Below are 19,775 nucleotides of genomic sequence, written 5' to 3' on the forward strand. Positions count from 1 at the left end.
AGATGCATCTAGCAGCTGAAAACCGACAGGAGGGAGAGAAATCGGATTTCAGCTGCTAGATGCATCCTTTCTGTATTCGTCAATCCGCACCGATCTGACTCCTGTCCGGGCCCCTGTGTGTGTGTGGGCCCCGTACAGAAGGACCGGTGGTCCCCCCCTATCAGCGGCCCTGCATATTAGTATATAGTTACTTAATGTAAAGTTGCTAATATGTGTTCATATTTTGTAAATGTATGGTTATATGGCATATAGATGGAGTGTTACATGTGGGCTTGTCAATCAAGCTCCATATGACTCTCTGAGTTAGTATCTACTTTTGGATCGCACATTGCGGAAGTTAGCAGAAATGAATGTGTGCCATACAAGGTTCTAAGTTTGTGAGGTTATGACGTTCACATGTAACATATAAGCCAACTTTCCAGATTGAAGGAGGACACTCACTGACACTCACACTTGCACTCACAGACACCCACACACACACCCACTGGAGAGATGATACTGACATGTTCACACAGAGACTGATAAGTTGGGACAGCTGAATTCTGCCAAAAGTCTAAGCCCTTGTACACACGGTCGGAGATTCCGTCGGAATGTTTCCTATCGGACCGTTTTGTCGGATATTCCGTCTGTGTGTGGTCTGCATCGGACTGTTTTCCGTCGGAATATCCGACGGACCAATTTTTCCAACTTGCCGGTAAAATTTTCGGACATACTCCGATCATGTGTAGCCTACTCCGACGGACAAGGTGCCACGCATGCTCAGATCAAATTCCTAGACCAAAGCTATTGGCTACTAGCCTGAACATAGTCCCGTCGTAACAAAATAACGTCATCACGTTATGTACAATCGGATTTTTCGACAACTTAGTCCGACCGTGTGTATGCAACATTACTTCCGGACCTCGTCCGGAATTAATCCGTCAGAATTACTCTGACAGATTTGGTTGTCGGAATCTCCGACCGTGTGTACAAGGGCTAAGAACGTCATTTCCTGTTTCTTCTTGGAGGACACACAAGATAGTATGAACAGAAGGCAGCAGCCATTGAAACACACATGCTTTCACAAGCTTATTACAGCTTTATAACTATTATAGCTATATAACTAGCCCTGTATATATATATATATATATATATATATATATATATATATATATATATGTATGTATATATATATTTATGGCCCAGAGCCCTCTGACCGATACGGATAAGGATGACAAACAAGGTTAACACAAACTCGCTTACTTGAACCGGACCTGAAAGTGTGCCCTGGCCTAACGTAGGGTATACCAAAATAAGGGGGCATACCCTTGATAGAGAAATGAGTAATAAATGAAATGAAAATGAAATGGAGTGAAATGAGTACTCGCCCGAGGAGTATAATGCTTGAGAAATGCCCTGACAGGGGATGGGTGGGTGGGTATCGCGCACCGGAACCGACGAGGGAGCCAGGCGAACGGGCTGGTTATATACTCCACCGGGCTCCACCCATAATTCCAGGCCACCATACTGGCCTTTCCATTTATGGCCCAGAGCCCTCTGACCGATACGGATAAGGATGACAAACAAGGTTAACACAAACTCGCTTACTTGAACCGGACCTGAAAGTGTGCCCTGGCCTAACGTAGGGTATACCAAAATAAGGGGGCAAAAACATACAGGTAGGGAATGCCTTTATTGATTCGAGTTTGTTACTGGGTGAGCTTGACAAAGGCCTGGGCCATCTCTACTTGCGGATTGGGTATGTAACGGGCGAAACAGGTGGACTTCCATCTACCCAACTTTTTGATAACGTGGACCGGGACCCCTTGGCGGGAGGCAGTTGAAGCCGCTCCGATCCGAAATGAATGTCCGGAGTAGTGAGCCGGATTGAGGTGAAGGATGCCCAGGAGTATCCTGACATGCTCCATGAACTGGGCTGCGTTCAGTGGCTTACCGTGGAATTGCAGAAGCGGGCCAGTTCCTGGTTGATCGGCCAGAAGGGTCAACAAGCGGGTGAGCATGGCGACCGGGCACCAGCGGTTGTTAGTTTTATAAAAATGTATGTCCGTACCTGGGCCAAGCTGCTGCGTCTTGGATACTGCTATATGTAGGATGAAATGGTCTCCGTGCCTGACCAGGTGGTGCTTGCATAGCGTGCGAGCTGAGGGGCTACCGGAGGTAAACTCGCCTGGCCGCAAGAAGCCGTAGAAGGCCAGGTGTATGGCTGCTTGTATAACGATACTAGTGTGGAGTCCGAAAGGTGCAGTGGCCAGAATATCAGACATGTTTCTGAAAACGTCCCCTGTGATAGGCAGGCGTTTGAGGGAGGCCGTAGGCTGGCGTTTCTGGATGCCACGCATGACGGCCCGAATGGCGTGAAAAGTGAACAAGGAGGGTTCAGCAGGGTCCTGGAGGGACGTAAAATGTTGTACCCCGGCCAGGTATAGTCGGATCGTGTTAAAGGATAACGCCAAGTCCGAGTGGCAATGGGCAATGAAGGTCAGGACTTGCTTGACCCGGGAGGTCTCTGTGGAGTGAGATGTTAAGAAACGGTTAAAGGCCCTCCAGGCTGTTTGGTAGGCCTTGCGGGTATTGTCTGCGAGGGAGTGATTGATGAGTTGAGTCGCGGCTACTAGGTGAGGGGTTAATCCAGGGTCAGTTGAGACCAGTCCGGGATAACTGCTGACGTTGGTCCGGCTCCGGGCACCTGATCAAAAAAGGAAACTAAGTTAAAGCGGGAGAGGGCGTCCGCTGCCCGATTACATTTACCGGGGATAAAGGCACAATGAATATTAAATTGAAACAATAACGAGAGCTGGACCAGTCGCCGCAGGAAGGACATAATCTCCAGAGACTTAGACCTGCCTTTGTTAATGATTTCCGCAGTGGCGAGATTGTCCGTTGAAAAGGTCACTGTTTGACCGGACCAACTGCGGCCCCACGTGTGGGCAGCGGCTACGATGGGGTACAACTCGAATAGGGAGGACGTCTCGGTGAAGCCCGGAATTGCCAGTATCTGAGGAGGCCAAGGGGCTGCGAGCCAGAGGTGGCCAAAAATTGCCGCAAAACCCGTGGAGGCCGCTGCGTCGGTCACGACCTGCGGTGACGAGGAGGACACGGAGGGAATGAACAGGGACACACCATTCCAGGACGTCAGGAATTCCTCCCACATGGCAAGATCTGCTATAGCTGCGGGGTCCAGGCTGAGGATATGCTCCGGGTCTTGTGAATGAGACAGTAGGACTAACAGGCGTGATACGAAAGCGCGACCTTGAGGGATGATGCGCATAGCAAAATTAAGCATACCGAGAAGGGACTGTAGCTGCCTCTTGGTGCAAGTTCTGGTGCGGGTGAAGTCCCTCATGACCGACCTGATGCGGCTTAGTTTATCCGGGGGGAGGCTGGCCTGCATAGTGCTGGTGTTTAAGCTGACCCCGAGGAAGGTGATTGCCTGCGCAGGGCCCTCCACCTTGTGCTCAGCAATAGGGACGTCAAGGTTATTGAAGACCACCCTTAGTTTATCCAGATCCCCTGGAAGGGAGCCAGGTGACTCGACCAGCAGGAAGTCATCCAAATAGTGTATGACTCCCTGGCACTGGGCTACGTGCAGCAAGATCCATTCGAGAGCCTGCGCAAACGAGTCGAAGAGCCAGGGGCTACTCTTGGACCCGAAGGTTAGCTTAGTGGCAAAATAGTAGAGCTCCCTCCATTTGATGCCATGCCAGCACCAGAGAGATGGATGGATAGGAAGGAGCTTGAAGGCGTCCGAGATGTCGGCCTTGGAGAGCCATGTTCCTGTGCCTGACTTGAGAATGGCCTGGATGGCCATGTCTACGGATGCGTATTTAAGGGAGAACTCCTCAGAGGGGATAAGAGAATTAAGACTGGGGACAGAGGAAGAATAAGGCGCTGACAAATCGTAGACCAACCTAAGTTTATTGGAGAACTTGCCCTTGACAAGCCCAATAGGGCTGACTCGCCAGGTGTTAAATGGGGGCTTCGTGAAAGGGCCTATGATGAAATCCCGGTCTAGCTCTGCCCGTAATAGCTGGTCGATGGCTTGTACGTCCGTGGCTGCTGACCGCAGGTTCTGGCACTCGTGTGTAAGGTGAGGGAGAGAGATAAGTCCTGTATGAAAGCCCTGAGTAAAGCCCTGAACTAGGTAGGTGGCAAGTGAGGGGGTGGGATGATTGGCGAGGTAGACACTGAGCCACGACACGTTGACCCGGCTTAGTCAAGATTTTCTAGCCTGCTTGACCTCGCACATGAGCCTGGGATGAGCTCTATGACATCGTGAGCATACATGGAGCAGCCTGCACTGGCTGAAATTGCACGACCCACTGTTGTAGTTGTTACAGATGGCCACGCCTCCCAAGGTCTTGACCGGGCGCCCCAGTTTATCCGTCTGCGGCAGGCGTACCGGCGCCGGTAGGGCCTGGGCGGTACCTGAGGTCGATGGACCGTCTACGGGCGGGGTTGCCACTGAGCTGGCACACCAAGTTGCGGTGTGAGTAGCCGACTGGCAAATGGCACAAAGGGGAGACCGCAGCCCTGCGAAGTGTCGGCAGAATAACTCGGTGTCCATGACACTCCAATCCGTAGGTATCTGAAATTGGGAAAGCCTGGCGGCCGCCTTAGCAGAGAAGGAGCGGTGATAGTCATAAAATGAAAAACCGCCGTATTTATACCCCAGGTCAACTACCGCGTGGAGGTAACGATCCAGTTCCTCCCTCCTGCCGGGGGAGGCCGAGCAGATGACATCCCTCAGCATGCCGAAGGCCAAGGTGAACTCGGTGACAGAAAGCTTCCTGTCCAGCCTGGGGTCTTTGGCTTTGAGGACCACCGACACGTCCCCCCAAGTGTAAGCTTTGTTTTCTGCCAGCTCATGAATGGATATCAGGAGTGAAGCCAGATTGACGTCCTTGCCCTCTAGGATGTCCTTCCTGACGTTGGCTGAAATTAAATGAGAAGGGTACACTACTGGTGTACACCCGGGGGTACCTGCGCTGGTGTTCTCCACTGCTTGTAAAGCTGGTATAGGAGGAGAAACGACTGGGCGGGTCTCGAGGAGGGCCACCCGACTCTGAACCTCTGACATTGAGGTCGTCAGGGATGACACCAGCGTGTGAAGCTGCGTGATGGAAGCAGCGATAGAGCCCAGGGAGGCCTGCTGGACACTATCCTCAACCGCGGCTGGGGGAGGAAAAAGGAGCCCGAAAAGCTCGGCCTTTCTGGCTGTAGCTGGGAAGGGTACACCCCTACGCCTCAACTCGGCTGTCAGCCTGGGAATGGTCCATGATCTGAAGGACCTTTGGCTGCCGCTCTCTGAGACGAGAGACGGAGACAACGGAGCCGTGTAGTCCTCGCTGCCAGCCTGGGACATGGTGGCAAAATCCAGGCTTGGTGAGCCTATTAATCCTTGGGTCCGGGTTTTTCTCCTATACGGAACCTAAGAGGGTGACATGGATTACAAGACTCGTAGGAGACTCCTGAGCAAACATTTTTTTTTTTTTTTTTTTTTTTTTTTAGAGAAGGATACTACCGCTTGTGAGCGTTTCCTTCCCAGAAGATTCTCTTACCTAAGGAGGCACCGTCCGACCCGGTGCAGGTTGGACCTACTGAAAACTCGACTGATCTGAGGAGATGAAGGTGAGTTTGTATGAGACTCCTATACCTGCAGAGAGATGTCTAGCTAAATAGTGGAGGTAAGACTTGAAATGTGATGAAAGACATAACTGAAACGAGCTACATAAATAAAACGAGCAGACAACCGAATTTAGAATAACGTGCATATGGCGACAGAGACGTGACTTGGTTGCGCCGCAGATGCAAAATTTCCTTTTCCTTCCCTTTCCCCATTTTTTTTTTTTTTTTCCTTTTGTTTCCAACGCAAATTGCACATAGAACGTGGGGCTCAAGCGAAGGTGGACCCTGCCACGTGGAGCTCAGGCAGGGGGGTGAACCCCGCCACGTGGAGCTCAGGCAGGGGGGGGGGGGTCTGCCACGTGGAGCTCAGGCGGAGGTGGAGCCCGCCACGTGGAGCTCAGGCAGGGGGGGGGGGGCCTGCCACGTGGAGCTCAGGCGGAGGTGGAGCCCGCCACGTGGAGCTCAGGCAGGGGGGGGGGGGGTCTGCCACGTGGAGCTCAGGCGGGGGGTGACCCCGTCACGTGGAGCTCAGGCAGGGGGGGGGACCCCGCCACGTGGAGCTCAGGCGGGGGGTGAACCCCGCCACGTGGAGCTCAGGCAGGGGGGGGGACCCCGCCGCGTGGAGCTCAGGCAGGGGGGGGGGGGACCCTGCCACGTGGAGCTCAGGCAAAAGGGGGGGTACTGAAATGAGGCGTAGCAGCTGGGCGCACCAGAACGAATCGATGCATAAGGAATGCGATGGGATTCGAATTGGAGCGTAATAAGTGACAGAAATGATATGCCATGACAAAGACTAGAATCAAGGACCATGCTTGAACCTGCGAGTGACTCAGTCTCTGGAGCATGTACAGAAATGAGGCCGAACCTTGGGGCACTTCGAAGCGAATCGGTGCGTTAGAGATGCGACGGGATTCGAATCGGAGCGTGGTAAGTGACAGAAATGATAACATGGTTAGAAGTGGCAGAAATGAAATGATTCGACATAACCGACTGACATGATTGAAATGACTGCAATGATTGACATGGAAAGAAATGACCTGACGGACATAGTACAAACGGTATGAAATGATTTTTTTTTTTTTTTTGAACAACCTGAGATTGACATTGCCCGGACTGCTCAATTTAGCGTGACAAGCAGACAGCTGTGATTTCGAAACGGTTCGATCGATTCGAACACGATGAAATGAGTCGTTCGGTTTAGCAATGACGTGCTACGAAACGAAGTGCCTGTTGGCACGAACGACAAGTACCGAAAAGGTGACAACGACTTCTTCGAAGAAGGGGTAGTGACATGAGGTATCGAATACAAGTTAAGACGTCCGTGTAATCTAGAGTGAGTGGTTCGTGAGTTCAGGAATCTAGTTTACGTGACTTAATAACACATGAACGAAAAGGGTGCCGAAGCCCTACCTGCGACAGCCGGCCCAGACGTGTTGTACGAAAACGGAAAATTTCGATTTAGAGTATAGCGACTCAGACGGCAACCAGACGGACGCTGACGAACGACAAGGCTTTGTCGACACGAGGCGGATGAAAACGTAGGAACTCACGAACCCGGCTCACTGTAAAGTCTTGTGGATAGTCGGCCCTTGATTTCTGACGTATCAGATATCGCGCACCGGAACCGACGAGGGAGCCAGGCGAACGGGCTGGTTATATACTCCACCGGGCTCCACCCATAATTCCAGGCCACCATACTGGCCTTTCCATATATATATATATATATATATATATATATAAAATTATGTAGGGGGACTTTTATCTATTTAATAGCATTAACCATGCCATCTGTACATGTACTGAGCAGTGATAATTTATCACCGCTTAAAGTGGTTGTAAACCCTTACAACCAACTTTGACCTACAGGTAAGCCTAGATTAAGGCTTACCTGTAGGTCCAAGAAATATCTCCTAAACCTATACGGTTTAGGAGATATTTACCCGAAGACAGCCACCGCTGTCTACAGTTCATGCGCCGTAGACAGCGGTGCGCTGCCGCACTGCGGCAGGCCGCAGATCGCGGCGATATGCCGTGAGTGTCGGCTCCCGTGCGCATGCGCGGGAGTGACGTCATCGCAGCTCCAGCGAATCACAGCGCTGGAGCCGCGAGACCCGGAAGTCTCTCTGGGATCCATGGCAGTGGCGAAGAGGAAGACGGAGGACCGCTTCAGGGGCTTCGTTCTCAGGTAAGTTATTCATAAATGAGCTAGTATGCTATGCATAATAGCTCATAATGCCTTTGCCTTACAGGGTGTGGTTTTAAAAAAAAAAAAAAATGTGCCCTTACTTCCTCTTTAATAAACTAACATCTCTGTGTTTCAGTGAATTTCTAGTACTGTAATCTCGTAAAGTCTTGCGAGATTCCAGTATCAGGGGCCATTCTCCACTGTTTGAAGCATTTGTAGATCACTTCACTCCTCCCAAGGATAAGCGATCTACAAAGCTTCATAAACTGGCACTAGAACGATCTCCTCTGAGAAAGCCGGCGAATGAAGCAGCGAAATGTTTTCACTGCTTCATAAACGGACACCTATATGTGAGAATGGTTGTTGCACTTATGTTTGTTTAAACAGTATGCTAACACTGCATGTGCAGTTTATCACATCTATGCAGCTCTGCGAGCAGCGTTTGCAAGGGCACGGCAGCCCATTCATTTGAATGTGCTGCTGTGCTTGTATTTCATGCAGGAAAACGTTTTTTTCACCTTTTTTAAAATGCAGCCGCAGGGAAATTGCATGGTAATTTTCATCATACAATTTCCTGCAACCGAAATCGTGCTGCATTTGTAGATGCAAGGGTATGTGATTAAGAATGAATGGCAGCCCCACGTGCCTGCAAAAGAGCAATGTGGTTTGGCTGCAGGTGGGTGTGGGAACATGTGCGATTTACATGCTGACCCTCACCAGCAGCCAACTGCACAGGTGTGAACCTAGACTTATGCATTGACATACCTCTTTAGGCCCAGTCTATCTGGACACTGTCGTCTTCAATAAGACACAGAAGTTTAATCCAACACAATTTTGAGATGTTTTTCCAGTCTTATGAGGTGTAAGAATACTGGACAGTGAACTCCCTCAGCCCTGTCTCTGTGAAAAACTAACACTAACTGAGGGAACATGAAAGAAGTGGGGTGCATCTTTCTAGGGCTAAGCTAACTAGCACTGAACAGAAGGTAAGGATAGAGGAAGATACTAAGATCACATTAGTAAACACGTTGCAGTGGCCTGAAACTGCCACTAGATGTCAACATACTAATGAAAAATTATAACCCAATTCAGTTCAATACAATACATTAAAAATACATGAAAGTGGGTCAGAACAAATGTACTGTTTTGTTTGTACCATAATCTTTTTTTTTTTTCAATCTTGGACCTTTTGCTATCTTTTTGATGAATATACAGTATATTACTTTTATGAGGGCATGTTGTTATTTTATTGGTATTGTGTCTGTTGCTCTGTATATGTCATGAATGAGTTGTGAGAAGAACAGCATGAACTCACCACTGAGCTATGGTGCCACTTTGCTGATAGACTAACTTATGTACTATATAGACCTTTGCTATTACATGCTGCTTGTATAACTCATACCAGATAAGGCCATGACTGAGGAACTTGCAAAGTATTGAGGTTCTCCATTTACCTCTAACACGGAAAACCCTCCCCTTAACCAAATGACCAGACAACGACATTGATTTGGAGTCGAATGGCCATAGCAACCTTTTATTTTACAAAACAACTTAAATACAACATTGAGAAGAAATATGATCAATGCATAAAATACAATCAATCAATAACAGATAACAAAAATATGATTGATCCTACCATGTCTAAGGTCTTTGAAGGTAGAAATGATCTAGACAAAACCGGCTGCATCTATCACACAATGAAAAGAAGCCCCAGAAGCACTACACCACCTCAGGGACAATTAAACACATACTTACTCCCAGATACAGCTTACTTAAAGAGAAAGTAAAGGCTATTTAAAAAAAAAAATGCAACCTGCAAGGCAAAGGCTTAATGAGCTAGTATGCATAGCATACTAGCTCATTATGAGTAACTTACCTGAGAACGAAGCCCCCAAAGCGGTCCTCTGTCTTTATCTTCGCCACTGCCATGTATCCCAGAGTGACTTCCGGGTCTCGCTGCTCTGGCGCTGTGATCCGCCGGAGCCGCGATGACGTCACTCTCACGCATGTGCACGGGAGCCAACACGAGTGGCATATCGCAGTGATCTGCGGCCTGCTCAGTGCACCTGTGCGCCGCTGTCTACGGTGCATGTGCCGTGGACAGCGGTGCCTGTCTTTTTGTAAATATCTCCTAAACCGCATAGGTTTAGGAGATATTTCTTGGACCTACATTTCTTTTTTCATAGCAGTTGTCAGAGAATCTATAGGTTTTTGAAGGCAGTGCTGGCTGAAGATTTTGGAAATGTGTGGGTTGGTTCCATCTTAGGTATGGGTGTCCCTTCCTAACAATATGTTGATAACATTGGGGTTTAAAGTGGTTGTAAACCCTTACAAACCACTTTGGCCTACAGGTAAGCCGCCTAGATTAAGGCTTACCTGTAGGCCAAAGTGGTTTGTAAGGGTTTACAACCACTTTAAACCCCAATGTTATCAACATATTCTTAGGAAGGGACACCCATACCTAAGATGGAACCAACCCACACATTTCCAAAATCTTCAGCCAGCACTGCCTTCAAAAACCTATAGATTCTCTGACAACTGCTATGACAAAAGAATAAAAGTAAAAATAAATTTCAGCGACGAGAGAGCAGGAAATAAAAACAAAGAACCCAAAAACAGGGATAAAAGAGTAAACTTCAAAAGGTGCAAAACTTTTAAACCCCACAAGTCCTGATCAACATTCAATATAGTTTTGCCACTAGCATAATTCAGACCATGCTTGAGCAGCCTAAGTCATAAGAACTGCTGCATTAGTACTTTGAATTTACTTCATAAAAATTGTGCATTGTTTATTGTCATTACTGTTTTCATAGGATCTGAAATTCTTGGCAAATCGGCTCGAATTATCTTCTCAACATTAGGAATTTGCATCTTTTTTGCAATCGGCTACATGATCCTGCCTCTGTTTGCCTATTTCATCCGAGACTGGAGGACACTACTGCTGGCTCTGACTGTGCCTGGGCTCCTATGCATTCCTTTGTGGTGGTGAGTTTACTGTTTAGTTAGTCCATGTTTTTCCACATGCTTTTATGTACATTGTGCACTGGTCAGCCTCACATATATTGTAGACCTCAAAGAAATTTAAATGTATTTTTTCGTTTGTCTTCTTTGCACACTGGACAGCCACACCTACATATAATGACCTTTATATAAGTGTAAAATATTGTATTTGTCTATGTAGACTGCCTTTCTAGCTGTGCAATTTTACCTTGAAATGTGAGCCTGCTTTTTCTTTGGATACAACTTCTCTAAGAGCCTGTTCATACCTAAATCGCACAAAAACGAGAACCGATTGGTGTGAAATTTGGTGTGGTGTGATCGCACAAAAAGTAGTACATGCACTACATTTCAAAAATGCACCACACCAAATCGCATGGTACCACATGCAATCTGGTGCAGGCAAACACACTTTTCATTTACAACAACGTATTAAGACCTGCTGCAGATTGCAAAAGCAGTACATTTTGAAAACGGAGTGCGAAACGCACATGGAAAATGTCTTTCCAGAATCTCATTCTGCTGTAAACTGGCAGTAAGGAATACAAATTCTGTTTCCTGAAAAATGTTTTGACTCCAGAGTGCCTGAGATACAAGACAGTTTTAAGCTACATAAATGTATCACTACCCCTGCAGGAAACACTTGGTAATTTGGGTTATGTTCTGCGCCTCAACTCCAAGAACACCCTCTGGCACACCTGGTTGAATGAAGTTTACTGTCAGCACTTATAAGAACAAAGGTATAGATACATATAACTTGGCTGTGATTTAGTACCAGGAAAAAGACGCAAGAACTTTTAGTGATAAATTAACTCCATGTATTGGTACAGGCTTGCGCATAAATGAAAACACAGAAGGTATACTGCTAGACAGTATAATCATTACGCCGGTAACTTAGAATAGAATTCTGTGCCAATTCACTGGGATTACAGTAACTCTTGAATTTGCAAAGTCAGCAGTAATCAGTGCATTAACTACAATGTAAATAATACTACTATAACTAGAGTGCACTCTAGGAGAATGGCTAGGATAGTGAGCATTCTACTTATACACAGCGGCAGGCAAACAGCATCAGACAGCAGCATCTAAAACCGAGAACATTATTCCTGGAGGTTTGTCACAGGTAGGCAACTTCGGTGGTTGACTATCTGGCCATGATGGTCAAATTAACAGCTAGACAGTTTGTTTTCCAGGCACAGTGGTCCTCTGGTGGATGCAGTGGATGCTCTGTGGGGACTCCGTGGGATTGGTTCTTCCTGATCTTTCTATGTGTCTTCTATGTGTGGGATGGAAGGCATTCTGGTGTTACTCATTGTTCCAGGCTGACCCATGTAGTGTGGTATATCAACCTAAAGGGACACTGGACAGCTGCTCTAAGGGATCTACTGGAACAGGATCATCTTTTCCCAAGGAATGTTTTTTACTATCAAGCTTCAAGCTGCCCTTACCAGCTTGAAGCTCAAGTTCTGAGAGACAGGGCATCCTGCAGTCTAGAAATCTCTTGATGATAAGCTGGCAGGTGTACTTCTTGTCAAATCTATTGCTAGACATGCAATGCATGCTTATCTTGCCTCAGGACTTCCTCCCCAAGAGTTTCTTCATGGGACAATGTTGCTGCCCTTGTGACTCCATTGGATCAGAAGTAGTTCATACGTAGCAGTTGCTTACTGAAGTGAATGCTTAGACTGATGACCTTGTCTGGCATGGAATGCTTCACAGGTTTTGTATAAGGCAAGGTTGTTGAGACCCAGTTCTTTGTTTTGCTTGAGGTAGTTTCTGTCTCCCCAAGCAGGACATCCTTATCCAGTTCTATGGTCTGCTTCCAAGATTCTCCCTATATATGTTGGATGGGATAAAGGTGGAGAGTCTATCTCTCAACCTCTGCTTTCATCATAGTTTTCAAGATAAACCTTGTACTGGTGCTCTTATTTCTAGCTCTACCAAGTTGACTTAGCAGAGTGCTTCCTGAGCTTTGGCTGAAGACAGCGGTTCTCAAATTTGCAAGGCTGCCACCTTGGCTTCTATCCTCACATTCTACCAGGGGCTTGAGATCATTGTAGCTACTTACAACAGGAATGGTTAGGTGCCATCCATGGTGCCCTACTGTTCAGGTTTTCAGGGCAGGCTTTCAGGGTGTACTACCTTGAAAGAAGGATAGCCCCCTAGGAGCTTGTCCTGGGGATTAGGATGTTGGCGCAGATGGTTAAGATCACACAGATGGTGCTCAATTGTTTTTCTACCAGGTGGGCATTCAGTCTCATCTTAAGCCAGCTTGTATAAGAACCCTTGGGCAGGCTGTTTGAGCTACAGGGAGTTCACAGCATTGCTGTTGTTACATCAAGAGCCTGTGGGCATTTTTTTGCCATCTCACAGTGGGATTGCTTTGACCAACCCCAGGTTAAGTTCTCCCTCAATACATCCAGATCAAAGATGGCACACTTGCTATACCTAGTTCCTTAGAAACAAACAAAGGTAAAAGGCATCAGTGTTACGATTCCTAAAGTTAATTCAAATAGCCCATGTACCACTGTGCTGCAGCCATCAGAAGTAATTGCTGCAAATTTGACAAGCAGCATCTGAACATTAAGGCATTGTGGGCACTTTATGCAGAGGTGTCAACTGGCGATAGGTAGCCAGAAAGGTCCTTTTATGACAAGTTTATTCAGCACTACTGATGGGCTCATTAGTCCTCACAGCTAACTATGGCAGGAAGGCTGTAGCTTACTCACTTTTTTGTAAGGTAGGATTTACTTAAGCTTTCCACCCTGTGTAGCTATTTATTGGTCTACCACATATATGCTGCTATGTTGGAAAAGGGAAAATAGTATGAAATGCTTAACATAATTTTCCTTTCCTGGCACCAATCCATGGCAGCATACTAAACCCACCAAGTTCATTCCTAGCAAAGTACAGGTAATGGACTGTTGCGTGGGCATCAGCTCTTTATAGCTATGTACTGGTTTGGTGGGCAGCACATGATGTGGCTACTACCACATGTACGCTGACATGGATTGGCACCAGGAAAGGAAAATTATGGTAAGTATTTGATACATTTTTCAGTTTTTTTTATAATTTGCTGTGTAAGTCTCGGTCTCATTTTAGCTGATATATGGGGCTAAAGGAAGCTTACTAATAAAAGTAGGTAATATTTAATATCTAGACTTGAAGCAATTTCCTATTATGCCACCATAATTTTAATGTCTAACTTTAGCCAAAACATTTTATTTCATGTTAATTAGACAAGCAAACGGTTAGAACCTCTCTTAGATTTGTATTGCCACCTTTATCACTATTGGGGACATTCCTCCTCACTTCTTGTCCTGGCAGGAAGTAAAGGGAAATCTCTCCAGCATGGACTGGATACAGCTTAAAATAAAAACACATTTTTATTAAAGAGGGGAAGAGGTAGAACTTCTGACAGTGTTTTGTTGCTGTCTGTGTCATGTCCTAGTGACTTCTGCATACCTCCCAACTTTTGAGAGGGGAATGAGGGACACCTATTAGCGAAAGTATGTATGCATAGGATACGCCTCCCCCTGCCACGCCTTTTAGAGGAGAATTATACTTTAAAAAAATGAATATTTAAACCCACAAGTGCTTTTTTACCACTATTATTCCTTTATACTGGCTTTTGTACAAATGCAGCAATTCAGAATTTGGATGAAAGGTTTAGCATTGGGAAACATCTATACTATACAACTATATAGATCAGACCAAAATGAGGGACAGAGGGACTTTGTTCCAAATCAGGCACAGTCCCTCGAAATCAGGACAGTTGGGAGTTCTGACTTCTGCACTTTACATTTATTGTGCAGGCATCAAGGGAAAGGAAATGTGAGATCTGTTTTATGGGATCAAAAATAAAACCTGACAGAAATATGAACTCTTTTCCATGCTATCAAAAACAAAACTTTTTTTGGGCTGAAGTTAGACTGTAAAATATTGCCTTTGCTTCAGTTAGTTGTGTAAACAGTATATATACTACTAAATTATTTATTAAACAATTTTAAATAAGCCATCTTGTAATTTAGTGTTCTATTTATCAATGTTTCACCCAAGACTCACACATTTTTGTCAAGTTAACTTTATATAGGAAATGAGAATCTTGAGTACAAGTTGTGTGAATATTGGGTGAAACACTGATAAATAGACCCCTAAATTAAAGGACCGCTTAGTTTAAATTGGTAACCACTTGACCTTCAGAAGATTTAACCCCTTCATGACCAGGCCATTTTTTGTGATACATATAGACAAAGGAATAATATGGCACACGCTGGATAAAGCAGTATCATAAATAAGGGGTATGGGTGGGATAGGGGAATAAATCAGTCCTTATTGGGGAGATAGATCCATGTACTGTAAGGAAAAATAAATAGTAGTAATTGTTCATGAAGGGCTGCCGGTTCCAAAAGCTTAGAAGGTAAAAAACTCTGAAATGTAAAAAGGACAGGAGAACTGCGCCCTTTAAGTGCAGTAGAACAAATATTTTTAATGTAAAAAATAAGATTAAAATTCACTCACAAAAGTGTAATAAAGATGGGCATGTAATATGTCATCCGCTCCGACCACAGGATGGAAAAGTGCATTTTTTGCGATACAGCATTGTGTTACTTTAACTGACAATTGCACGGTCATGTAACACTGTACCCAAATAAATGTCCCCCCCCCCCCCCCCAAATAGAGCTTTTTTTGGTGGTATTTGATCAACTCTGCGTTTTTTATTTATTGCTCTATAAACAAGGAAAAAATGTTCTGCTTTATATCATATCCAAATAAAAAATGTAAAATATCAAATGTCTTCATACATTTTGGCCAATATGTATTCTGCTACATACTTTTGGTAAAAAAATGAAATAAAAATCACAATAAGCGACACTAATACAGGGATCAGTGCTAAAACATTTGCACTGTCAGTGTACTATGACACTGGCTGGGAAGAGGTTAACATCTGGGCCGACCAAAGGGTTAATTTTTGTCAGACAGTGTTTTACTACACTGTACGAGGTGCTTTTACTAGGGGAAGAGATGGAATTTATTCCCTGCTTTGCAGAGACACAAATTCCATCTCTTCCCTCCAGTCAGAACGGCAATCTGCATTGTTTACATAGGCAGATCTGTCTCTCTGCCTAACAATCAACGGGTGCGGGAGTATAACAGGTACCATGCACCCGCCGATCAGCTTCTGTGGGTAGCTCGCATATGCAGCTCCTACCCGGACAACTGTAGTAAAACTCCTATAGGGTGGACCTTAAGTGGTTAAAAAAATATATTGTTTACACAACTAGCTAAAGTGAAGGCAATATTTTAAAGTCTATTTACTGCTGAATTAATTTAAATGAATAAAGACAAACATTTAAAATAAGCTTTAAAACAATTTTAAATAAGCTGCCCTGTAATTTAGGGGTCTATTTATGTGAGAAAAAACTTCAATCGCGCAACCTGGGTGAATTAATTAATCAAGTGAACAATCGGAATACAAACTTCCTTAACTTAATAAATAATATGAATAACCAAATGTGCCACTTAACCCCTGAACAGATTAATTAAATAAATCACCAATTGAATAAACAAAATATATGTGAAAAAAATATATATAAACAATAATAAATTATATAAATGTCCACAGTGCATGAAAGTGTCCACAGTGCATAAAAGTAAAAATTTATAATTAAATGAATCAGCGATGGCTATGGTTACAAGTCCATATGGCACAGAGGATCAGAGAAAAAAGAAATGTCAGAGATTCCTTCTAACGTAGCAAAAAAGTAGTCAATATGAACTCAATGGCAACAGCTTTTCTTTTCTCTCCTTCTTCCACTGAAACCGCCACACACAATCCCGCAGGTAATCAGCTCCCGAAACGAATAGATATAATGTGACCAAATGGCCGCTTACCAGATCCAAGGATCAAATGGGCATGTATCAGGATGGACCCTCTACACAGGGCGATATTTCCTTTGGATTCCTCGGGTAAGATTATCCTCTCCCCGGTATGCGGCGATCCCTCTCCTGCTCCGTGCCCAGTGGCTCACTGCATACAACACTTCCCCTGCTTCAATGGCTGTGAGTGCGCCAAACTCTTCCTCCGTCCAAAAAAACTTGTGTAGTGCAATATTGTTTGGCACACCAAAGTTTCTTTATTTAAAAAGCCCACACATGGCTAACAAAGAGGTACATAAAAAACAGCAACACAAAAAAATTTGCCGCACACAAAAAAAGAACACTCTTTAAAAATAGTAAAAAGCGGTGTATCGATATAAATTTATTTTATACAGCTGATCCTGCAGGCTGTACCGTATGTCTGGTGCTTGGCTCCACCCAACGAGTTTCTCTTTACAAAGCATCAACTGGGAAAGGGGACAACAATATTGCACTACACAAATTTTTTTTGCCCTATATGGTGGCATCAACTGGGAAAGGGGACAACAATATTGCACTACACAAATTTTTTTTGCCCTATATGGTGGACGGAGGAAGAGTTTGGCGCACTCACAGCCATTGAAGCAGGGGAAGTGTTGTGTGCAGTGAGCCGCTTGGCACGGAGCGGGAGAGGGATCGCCACATACCGGGGGGAGAGGATAATGCTAGCCGAGAAATCAAAAGAAAATATCGCCCTGTGTGGAGGGTCCATCCTGATACATGCCCATTTGATCCTTGGCTCTGGTAAGCGGCCATTTGGTCACATTATATCTATTCGTTTCGGGAGCTGATTACCTGCGGGATTGTGTGTGGCAGTTTCAGTGGAAGAAGGAGAGAAAAGAAAAGCTGTTGCCATTGGGTTCATATTGGCTACTTTTTTGTTACTTTAGAAGGAATCTCTGAAGTTTCTTTTTTCTCTGATCCTCTGTGCCATATGGACTTGTAACCATAGCCATCGCTGATTCATTTAATTATTAATTTTTACGTTTATGCACTGTGGACACTTTCATGCACTGTGGACATTTATATCATTTATTATTTTATATATATATATATATATATATATATATATATATATATATTCACCTATATTTTGTTTATTCATTTGGTGATTTATTTAATTAATCTGTTCAGGGGTTGAGTGGCACATTTGGTAATTCATATTATTTATTAATTTATGGAAGTTTGTATTCCGATTGTTCACTTGATTAATTCACTGAGGTTGAGTGATTGAAGTTGTTTCTCACTTATATGCAAGCCCTATATTCAGGTTTTTCTAATTGCAGCACCTGGTTGTTTTTTCACTGTTGAGCGGTGTTTTTTTGAATTTTGAGTTTGAGTTGATATCATCCATATATTTTTGCACATTGTTTTAGGTCACATGCACCTCTCTTTTCAATTAATTATTATTGGTTAGCACGGATATTGCTTTTTAAACATTCCTTTTTAAACAGGGGTCTATTTATAAAATGTTTCACTCAAGATTCACACAAATTCGCAAGGTCAAATTGACAAAAATGTGTGAATCTTGATAAATAGACCACTTGGTGTTCTTTTTGTGACAGGAAGTATATATAGCATGCTGTACAGTGCTATTCAAATATTTTACATATTCATACACCTATATTGGTACCCCAGCAAGAACTAGCAGCAGATCAAGATCATTAAAAAAATATATCTTTTGTAGGATTATTCCGGAATCTCCACAATGGCTGATCTCCCAAGGACGGATAGAAGAAGCTGAGGCCATAGTAAGGAAAGCGGCAAAGCTAAACAAAGTTTCAGCACCAGCTGTAATATTTAAAGCAGTTGAGGTAAAAAGGTGTGCTACTCATATCTGATCTGGTGTCTCTGCATTAAAACTGTAAAATGATAATGTAAAGGGCAATGATGACAGCATTGAAAGCCATTTTAATGGATCTGTTAAAACAGCCACAAATTATATCGACCATAATCTTTTCCCAGAAGCAGAAGGATAACTCTCACTTAGACTTAGATATAATTAATGTAATAATAAACCCTACTTTTTTTAATTTTTAAAAAATTCAGCTACACATGTCTAAACTTTCATGCTGCCTGTCCATTTTTTCAAGCTTGTCTTTCTTTCTGTTGCTGCTGGTTCCTTGATTGCTGCTTTCAGGTGTTCCCTTTGTCTTTTGGGGTCCTATAGAGTCCTACCATAGTCACCTGTTTATGAACGCTCTTATGAGAAGACTAAAACTCAATGTGATGATGCTACCGGGCGGACATGCACAGTCTGCCTGGGAGGACAACTCACAGAAGACATTTCTCTGCTCCTCCTCCAAGAAAAAGGATTGACAGTGACTCCCAAGGCTGTGATGAACTCCATATGATTTGGATAGAGTAGGAAAGATTTAGTACCCCCCAAGCAAAATAAAAATGGCATCTTTTTTTTGAGATGCAGTGTGCATGATAGATATAGAGCTTTCTTGTTAACCCATTTACGAGTGTCCAATACATATGTGGTCCTGTGACAGTGGCCACATGATCACCGATCATTTCTCCCCCCCCCCCCAACCTTCAGGGCTGTTTTAAGGGATGCTGGGGCAGACGGGAAGGGATTAATGTAAGGTGCTCATATGTACAGGCATTTGATAAAACAAACCTGACACAAAGACTTCCACACTTACTAGCTAGGCAGCAACAAACTCTACACTGTTTAACAATTTGCATTTAAAATAGAGGTTTCTGTTATATACATTTGCAAACATAAAAAAATGGTAAATAAAAAACCAGCGCTGTGGAAATATGAAAAATTATGAGATATATATCCTAGGGCTGCTGCTGAACTGAAAGGTAAGTACCCCAAAATAGTGATGTAAAAAATTTAAATCAGCGCTACACCTACTATTATGCAAATTGGTGCCAACAATCCTCATATAGTATAGTATAGTATAATTCTATAACCAAATAAAGTGCTAAGTGCCAAACTATAACATAGTGCAATCAATATAAATCATAATTGAATCTACATATAAAGTCTGTGTATATGTTTCCTGTGCAATCAAAAAAATTCATCCAAATAAGT

At 44.3% G+C, this 19,775-nt stretch overlaps 1 protein-coding gene across 1 annotated transcript in view; it reads left to right on the forward strand.

The window, feature by feature from the left end:
• Positions 1–19,775, forward strand: part of LOC143963611 (solute carrier family 22 member 4-like) — a 155,649-nt gene that overhangs the window by 87,911 nt on the left and 47,963 nt on the right. The window contains exons 4-5 of the mRNA XM_077473289.1: positions 10,624–10,795; positions 18,414–18,540. Of these exons, the coding sequence (XP_077329415.1) occupies positions 10,624–10,795; positions 18,414–18,540 (299 nt within the window). The remainder of the gene's footprint in view (positions 1–10,623; positions 10,796–18,413; positions 18,541–19,775) is intronic.

Source organism: Lithobates pipiens, unplaced genomic scaffold (genome assembly GCF_037356315.1).
Source record: "Lithobates pipiens isolate NorthernLeopardFrog02 unplaced genomic scaffold, aLitPip1_a1.2 Scaffold_8, whole genome shotgun sequence".
In the NCBI taxonomy this organism is placed as follows: domain Eukaryota; kingdom Metazoa; phylum Chordata; class Amphibia; order Anura; family Ranidae; genus Lithobates; species Lithobates pipiens.